General features: G+C 34.2%; 1 protein-coding gene across 1 annotated transcript; it reads right to left on the bottom strand.

The window, feature by feature from the left end:
- Positions 1 to 483: 483 nt before the first annotated feature.
- Positions 484 to 8,398, bottom strand: LOC122056574 (potassium channel KOR1-like). The gene is made up of 13 exons (XM_042618583.1): positions 7,873 to 8,398; positions 6,197 to 6,421; positions 6,057 to 6,120; positions 5,119 to 5,458; positions 4,733 to 5,028; positions 4,419 to 4,499; positions 3,597 to 3,695; positions 2,374 to 2,595; positions 2,084 to 2,272; positions 1,876 to 1,951; positions 1,501 to 1,795; positions 1,199 to 1,320; positions 484 to 984 (listed from the first exon to the last, which is right to left on the bottom strand). Exons 1-13 carry the CDS (start codon positions 8,130 to 8,132, stop codon positions 716 to 718), a joined length of 2,538 nt encoding a protein of 845 aa, XP_042474517.1. The 5' UTR covers positions 8,133 to 8,398; the 3' UTR covers positions 484 to 715.
- Between the last annotated feature and the right edge of the window lie 542 nt (positions 8,399 to 8,940).

Below are 8,940 nucleotides of genomic sequence, written 5' to 3'. Positions count from 1 at the left end.
TCAATTTAAAGTTGTTTGATTGTTTGAAATTTTTATTTGTTTGATTAGTTATTAAGCTTGATAATTCAAATTTGTTTATTTATTTTAAAAGTTTTTTTTTTTTATTTAGCATGTTGATAAGAGTTTTATTAATGAATATTGTTCACAAATATTGTTTATGAACGTTGTTCACGACTATTAACAAGTTGAACACATATGTTCAAGCTTATTTGTTTAGTTTAACAAGTTGTTTAACTTGTGTGCATTAAATGAATATAAATAAGCTTTTATCAAGCTTAATACCTAGCTTGTTTATGAACATTCGATTCATGTATAGCCCTAAGTGCTTTATCACTACATCACACTCGTGGATACATTAGTCATCTTATTATATATATATATATATATAATCTAAGGTCAGTCTTCTCCTTAGCTTGCATATTGAGTAAATTAAAGGCACAACTTATGCACAGTTAGAGACCAACCTTCAAAATATTCCTCCATATTAGGATTCAAACTCTGATCCTCTTATTTGTTCCCTTGAATATTTTATTATTACACAACACTCATGGGGGCATCAGTCACCTTAATATAATTTACATGTTTGACAGAGGATCAATGAAATTTTGAAACAATGGCAAGGAGTGTAAATGATTTCTTTTCCTTGATTGATGCAATGATAATGATGATGATGCTGATGATAATGATACAAGTAATAACACATATGCTTGAACAGCTAATTGAGCTCCTTATCACTTGTGGTGGTTGTATTTTGAGCATGAACCGAGGGTGCTAGGTTGTCGGTGATCAAGCCGGCGGGCAATATCCTTCCTCCCTCTTCAGAGAGCAAGCGCGAAACTGAGCAATTGAGCAATTCCTGTGAGGAGTTAATGAGCTCTTCGAGAGTGTGGGGGATCCATAACATGACTCCTTCTTTTCGGCTCTCTATCAAATCCCTTGGGTGATAGGGGAACACTGTGCATCTCCTCCGAGATTCCATTTTTTCTTGAGTAAAAGAAAGGTCTTTAGTCAGTATACATTGTGGTATGATATAACGGTAAATCGAGAATACATACACAAAGTAATCATTCTACTTCAATAAGGATCATGTTTACTTTTGATGCAAATGGTTTAAATAAGAGTTTAGGTGGTTGATGAGGAAGTTAGAGATTGATTGTTGGATAAGTTCTTGAGATATATAAATCTAAAGAAATACTACCTTGGAGTTCTTGGGCACGCTCGGGAAACTTGGAGAGCTCTTGAGATTTTGCATCTTCTAATAACATCACCATGGATTCGCTACCGCACTTCATTGCTTCATCCAAAGGGGTGTTGCCCCACCTGAAATGAAGTTTAGCCATTGCCACAGCTGAAGTTAGACTTTGAATAGATTGCTCGTAGAGTTTGAAGAAAGTGGAATAGATGATGATGAGCGCGAAATAATTTAGGATTCTTATTGTTTTGAGTTTCAACAAACAAAAGCAACATGTGATATATATATACCGACATACTAGCCAATACCTGTCGACTGAAAAGACACTTGCCCCAGCCTCTGATAGCATCTTTGTGATGGCATAAAAACCGACAGAAGCAGCTACATGGAGTGGGGTACGGCTATCGTAGTCCTTCAAGTTCAAATCAATTCCATAAGCTAAAAGCCGTTTGATAAAATCAGAATCCCCCCTTGCAACAGCTGAACAAAGATGGCTACTGGGATCTTTAAGATTCAGTTTGGCTCCATTGCTGTATAGTAAAGAAGCCACCTTGTCATGTCCATTCTTCACAGCTTCAAACAATGGTGTGTTCCCGAAATTATCTGATAGAAATTGATACAACATAAGTTTCACAGCGACAATTCGACAAGTTGATTTTGCAGACACAAAACATGAAGCATACCAGAAGCATTAATATCGACACATTCTTGAATGAGGAATGAGGTGATATCTTCAAACCCTCTTGAAGCTGCAAGATGCTGAGAAGAGAGTAGTTTGATTTAGGTAGATCATTAAATCCTGAGTAACTATTGAAAGCAAAGTAACGGTACTTCAACAGCTATTGACAAGCACATGTTAACAATAAGTTTCCGTACAATTGGTATTCTTACCAAAGGCGAACGGCCATCATAATCTGTGTTCTTAGGATCAGCTCCCGCTTTGATCAAACCTTTCAGCTGAAGCAGATCGCCATAGTAAGTAGCACTATTAACCTGTAAAGCAAGTGCGGCTTCTTGCTTTCCAATATGAAATGTGATATCTGATTCAAGATGTTTGATTCGCCCATTGGATTCATTCTCCTTCCATTCATAGTGTTGTGTCAATAAAGCTTGCAAAACACAATTCACAAGGAAAAAAACTCCCCCGAAAAGAACAAAGCAAACTCAAATGAAAATTTTACCTCGATAAGGTTGCTTAGTATCGTCCTACCATCCACAAAATATATCTCCATAATATTTGCAAAAAGTTGTTTATCAAGACGCAAGAGTCTACAAAGTTCACGAACCCGAATGGCGTAAGGTTGAGGAATGTTGCAAAGAATGGAAATTTCTCCAAATGAACTATTAGGCTCCAAGAGTAGAACAGTCTCTTCCGATCCATCTTCACCAATTGTTATCCCTTCCTGGAGAAATAATAAGTGTCAGTAATAAGCAAAGGAAATGTTTAACATCTGATGCAATTTGAATTTTAAAGTTACCATTGAATTGACCAAAAAGTATCATATTCCCTATCATTCAACTTTACTTTTGACAGTGTAACATCGTGAAGATTCTAAATTTCACATCCAGCCTTTACGAACTCATACTTAGTTGTTTTTATCATCATCATCATCGTTAATGAATTATCATTAAGTATATTTTTCTCAACTATTTGGAGTCAGCTAAATGAATCTTATCTCTTTATTTTGCATTGTAAAGAGCATTGTGGAAGACTATTTCACTAGTAATGTGCAAATTAATTAAATCAATTTTATAATGTTAACTATGCTTTGAAGTTTGAAGTGAAGGAGAGTCTTGGCATAATGGTAAAATTATTGTCGTATGACCTAGAGGTTACGGATTCGAGTCGCGGAAACAACATCTTACAAAGTAAGGTAAAATTGTGCACAATAGACCATTCACCCCACATTGGAGGGAGCTTCGTGCATCGGGACTTTTTTTTTTTTTAACTAAGCTTTCAAATCTAATAGATCCCATTTTATAATCTAATGGGGATTAACCTAATCTCAATAATAGCCATTTTGTTTAGTGAAGAAAAAGTTCAAAAGGTACACTACAGTTTAAAAGACATTCTATCATTATCGTGAAGTCATATTTGTCTCAATTATTAAAGGTAGACCGTAGGCTAAATGAATATTTTCTCTCTATCGGGCTCTACAAATGTATATAAGACTATATCATTAGTAATATACTATTGTTCAAAAGACATTACCCCTACCGCACAATTTTTAAGATTCTAATCCCTAAAAAGGAACCAAATAGAGTAATTTTGAAAACTAGAGATCTTAAAATGAAGGAAAGTAAACAAGCAAATGATCTTTAATTATTAAGGTATTCCACATTTTCGATATGAAAAACAAATATTATGAAATACTAAAAAAAATGAAGGGAATATGGATGATACCAGAACACCATAACACACAAAATAAAGTTGGTCGACTGCATTGCCTTGTTCCAATAGGACTTCACCTGGAAGGAAAAACTCCTCTTGTAGTCTGATTACCTATAATAGAATCAATTCATTGGTGTTTTCATTTTGAAATAAAGTACAATTATCGATAGACCCTGCAAACAAGGTTAGCATTTACTATGTGAACAATTAAAAGTTGAAACCATGATGATGTTTAATTTCATAGGGATAACTTGAGGCATAGGACATTTAGTCTAACAATGTAAATGAAAAGTTTCTGGGAAAAAACAAAATAAAAGGGTATCCTTTATTTTCAACATCGTCCAAAGGTTGTTCCTATTTTGATTATTATCAAAGGAGAGTCCCATCACCTATTTTGACTACTTTATCAGATATTATCTTGATTTAATGAAAAATTTGTTCAAGTCTATTTGCTTATGCCACTTGAGGTAAAAAAAACCACCCTATTGTTGATAAAAATATATGTGAATATCCACTCACAAAGCATTGACTATTCACAAATGAAATTAGGAAATTTCTTACCTCAAATTAGCAAAAATTAAGAACAACAAATTGCAATACATCCTTGATTGAAATGTGAGTATTTTCTGCTTTAAATTAGTAAAAAGAGTGACCAAGTTATAATGGGTATGATAGGGAGTCCATTTGGTGATTTTAAAAATACGAGGTCCTCTTTTGAATTTTACCCAAGTTTCATTCTGCATCAAATTTTATGGACTTGCTAGAAACTAAGCCTTGATATCAATCTCCAGATTAATCAAAAAAGGAACAATTAAAAGAAAAGTAGAGACTTACAATCTGATTTACGAATTCCGTAGAACATCCTTTGAATAATGGGACTTTTTCAATATATGGTCTGTACAAAGTTTGAGAAATCTGCATAACAAGAACTTTTCTTATTAAAGAAACAAATTCAAGTATAAAAGACATAAGCATCAAAATGGCATATCATTAGTAAATTAATTTCAATTGCTGAAATTGCGAACAAGTTATGCAATTTCCAATATTACTACTTGCTAAATCAGAAAGATTACTAGTAGAACAAGAGGAAGTGAAAGACATATGAAATGTTTTATTCATAATGAGCCAAGGATTCTGGTGGGTTGCACCTTAGCACGAATTGAAATCGGAATATCTTGGAGAATAGAAGCCTCAGTGTAGTTACTCTCATATTGCAAACGCACATGCCCTTTGATCTGGTCGCGGATTTCTTTTCCCAATTTATTTCTGTTCATATAATTGAGGAGATCTTTCATTTTGTCTCTAAACCTTTCTGTCTTTGATCCTTTTACAATCAGTGCAGTCATATTACCGATAAGGTAAGCTCCCAGAATCATATCAAAAGAGACATAGATCATGATAAATACCATTTCTCTAGTATTGACCGCATGTATGTCTCCATAACCTGTAGTGAATATGAGAATATAGAAACGAGTCATTTGGATAAAAAGGTAGACAAAAAATGGAAAATTTGAACTATCAATGAAAGAATTACCTACTGTTGCCATGGTTACAATGGCAAAATATAAGGATGTTATGTAGCGTCTCCAAAGATCGATTTCTCGGAAATGAGAATAGCTGTAATCGCCTAGCTTCAGGCTTCCAATCCATGTATACTCTTCCATCGACGCGGGGAGTGTTGTTGCAAGGTAGTAGAAGATACAAGCAGCTGTATGTGTGCAATAGAGTTCAACAACTATAAGCTTAACTATTCTTGTGAACAAGTAGTTGATGCGAATGTCCTTCTCCATCCTCTGGAAAAAATCTGTGACTTTTCGCACTCGAATTAATCGAATCCATAGGAGGTATCTTACTTCTTCTTTACGTCCAGATAGCTATGTAGAAAAATGAAACAAATAAGAAATTTTTCATCTTTCTGAGAAATAGAATCATGCTTAACTAAAGTAGGCAAGCCCCACAGGTGTGGCGCAGTGGTAAAGCACCTAGGGGAACAAATAAGAGGATCAGGGTTTGAATTTCAATAAAGATGAATATTCTAAAAGTTGATCTCTAAGTGTATATAAGTTGTGCTTCAAATTTACCCGATAGGCGAATAAGGGAAAAGGTCATCTACCTCCAAGATGAAGCCCAAACACTTGGATTGTAAAAAAAAATAGACAAGACAAAACAAGTACAACTTCAGGGTAAAAAATAAAAAATACCCAAAAAAAAAAGGAAGAAAGAATCACAATTTTTGAAATGCAAATCTTTTAAATTCACTGGTATATGAATTTCTTCACAACTTTAACGACACTACAAGCTTTTCACATGCACTCTAATTATTCCCTTATGATCAATATGATCAACATATGAACAACAAACAATAAAAAAAAATCTCAAGAAAGGAGAAATTCAATTGAAGATTATGCTTTTAAGGAATATTATATATCAATTTCTTGAACCAAAATAGAAAGGTGCCATTAAAAATGATACCTTGTAGATGTAATCCCATGGCACACATGCAAGAAAATCAAATACAAAGCTTGACTTCAGGTACCTGAAATACACACAAAATCTTAAAGTGGAATTCTAGATCAATTCTAAAGAGGTTCATATTGAGAAGAGAAATGAACCGGAAAGCAATGCTGGTTGGACTGTAGATCATGCGATAGGTGAGGGAGTCACGATAGGCAAGGAAGAAATTGACTATGATGTCAACTAGGAAGGCAACCTGACCAGTCATGTCGAGGAAGATAAGATTCTTTGGGAGGCCACGGAAGAAGCCAAACTCTAATGGAGTGAAAAAGGATGAGTACACTGCCCATAGCATTATGAACTGCATCCATGTCTCGTACCACCTGCACCACCAAGTGAGCACCATTAAGGACCAAATATATACAAGGATCTAGCTAAACCTTTCGATAAATAATTATAGCATCATTTCAGCGAGTGCATATCCTCTCTAGCTATCCAAGGGCACTATTACATTAAACATAATAGGTTTTTGTTGTTTCATATGCATACTTTGCATTTGGTTGTCACAAATAGTTATTATTTTTTCACTATAAATTTTCATACAGCATTCTTATGTTTTAGTTTTTGGAAAAGAAAAATATTTATACATTTCATTGTAAAAATAAATTTGGAATATCAATTCTATTAAATTGTAACTATGTATTCATAAAGAATTGTTCCATAATATTTATTAAATTAACTAACCACAGGTAGATCATTCGGATCTAATCCAACATGGAAGCTAACAAGTCAAATAAAATATTTCATATATATATATATATAGGAATAATTATTTTATTTTTCCTCAATTCCATTAGTGAACAAATGCACCATAAGTGTATTTATACGGCCTCCGGTGCTCCTGCTTCCACCTCATTTTTATTTATTTATTGGATTAAGCCACTAATAAATGACATAAATGATGCATGAGGGAATAAGGATTGGTTGGGATGTGAGTTTTTGTCTTCTTTCTCTCATGGCGTTGTTCCATTCCAAAGCAAAAAACTAAGACTAAAAATAGAAAAATTTCTATAACTTTTGTGGAGATGATTCATTGATTCAAGCCGCAATAGATAGATTATGCACATCCACAGAATCTATTCTGGTCCAAGGGGAAAGAAATCTCTACTAAAATGGCAAAATCCTTGGCAATTATTTTGGGACTAACTGTACACACTGCATTTATTACCTCTCTAAAAAGTAAAATTCCCCGTGATTAATTTGTTTATTGTTAAAAATTGAAGTCATATTGGCTTAGAAAAATTGATCACCTCACTTTCCATAGCTTACTTTCCTGCTCATAATACTTATAAATTGTTAGAAACAATCAAAGTAGACCCATTAACTTCTAAATTCTTATATTTTACCCATTAATAATCTAAAGATAAAATGACAAGGGTAAACCACTAATAGGTAAAAAAAATTACTATCAAAGAAATAACAATACTAATACTACTAACTGAATACCAGGTGTACTAATAAATTTTGGAATTTAGAAGGGGAATTATTCAAATTTTAATAAAAAAACAAAATAACTTTAAGAATTGATATTATTGCCCTTAACTTTAAAATCTTTCAGTTTGAATAAAATGTAAATGAATGAAAAGTAGAGTAAATTGAAATCAAACAGCTATTAAATTATGATAAGAACATATCGTGTCAATTTGTAACATCACGTTAAATGCAGTATATATCGTGGTTTCTAGGGGATCATGATACCGCAATCCATATCGACCTCAAAAAAATTGAAAATTAAAAATTAAAAAATTAATAATAATTTTAAGATGGATTTTACCCGTTGTCGGGGCGGAAGACGAACCGCAAGAGGAGCTCGTCGCCGGAGGCCCGGCGGGACTCGTCGGCAAGGACACTCTGCAGGCTTCCCCTCGACGATCCGATCAGATCGTGCACTTCCTCGACCGTGTACTCGTCCCCACCTCCGCTTCCGCCGTCGGAAGCCAATCCAACCGCCTCTTCCTCCGCCTCCGACGGCCTCGGGGCCATCACCGCCGACATAGTCCGCTTCCATTTCCTCCGCGAGCTGTCCCGCTCCATGAAGAGAGATCGATCCGAGATCGTCCCCTATCGATCGGATCGTAGCAGGAATCTGCCCTCTTCTCCGTCTCCGCCGAGATCGAGGTCGATAGAGATAGGGAGTGATAGAGAGAGAGAGAGAGAGCGGCGGAGGGAGAGCTGGGGGAGTTCGACGGAGGAGGAGGTGAAGAGGTTGAGCTCGAAATGGGTATATTTATAGGCGCGCCACGAACTTCGATGAGGAGAGGAGGGGGATTGAAAAAGTGGGGACGTTGGAACGGTTTAAGGGAGTTGGTGCACCGCCGGTATGCCTTAACCGTTCTGCGTTTGAATTGTTATTTTAAAACCGTACGTCATTTTTAATCTCTTTTTTCAAAAAAAAAATACTTATATTTTAAAAAAGTGTTTAATTACTATAATGTGGGGAAATAAATTAATTCAACTTCATAAAAAAATTATATAAAAGAGAAAATTTAATTGATTTAATTAAAATTATTCAAATTTAATTAAAAAATTATAGTGACTACTAATTGACTATAATAGTATAATAATCAATTAATTAGCTACTATAATATTATAGTTGACTATTGCAATTGCTGCAATAACAATTTTATAATGAATTTAATCATATTCATGCTATTTTGATCTTGATAAAGATTTTTTTATATAAAAGTACTTTATATATATAGAATGTTTTATTAAATTGAATTAATTTATTTTTATATATTATAAGTAAAAGATGCATTTCCTAATTAACTAATTTACGTTTGATTTAAAAAAAAATACTGGCACGTCATCTCCATGTGGCAAGTGTAAGTTTGGACTAATT

The sequence above is a fragment of the Zingiber officinale genome, chromosome 3B (assembly GCF_018446385.1).
Source record: "Zingiber officinale cultivar Zhangliang chromosome 3B, Zo_v1.1, whole genome shotgun sequence".
Lineage (NCBI taxonomy): Eukaryota > Viridiplantae > Streptophyta > Magnoliopsida > Zingiberales > Zingiberaceae > Zingiber > Zingiber officinale.
Note: the sequence above shows the minus strand (reverse complement) of the source record. Positions and strands in the feature narration are given on the sequence as shown.

Excerpts from the sequence above, each read along its gene's own strand:
- LOC122056574 (XM_042618583.1), bottom strand. The coding sequence starts at position 8,132 with ATGGAGCGGGACAGCTCGCGGAGGAAATGGAAGCGGACTATGTCGGCG. Across the intron at positions 5,459-6,056 it reads CATGGGATTACATCTACAAG|CTATCTGGACGTAAAGAAGA; the intron begins GTATCATTTTTA and ends TTTTCTACATAG. Across the intron at positions 2,273-2,373 it reads TACTAAGCAACCTTATCGAG|GAGAATGAATCCAATGGGCG; the intron begins GTAAAATTTTCA and ends TATGAATGGAAG.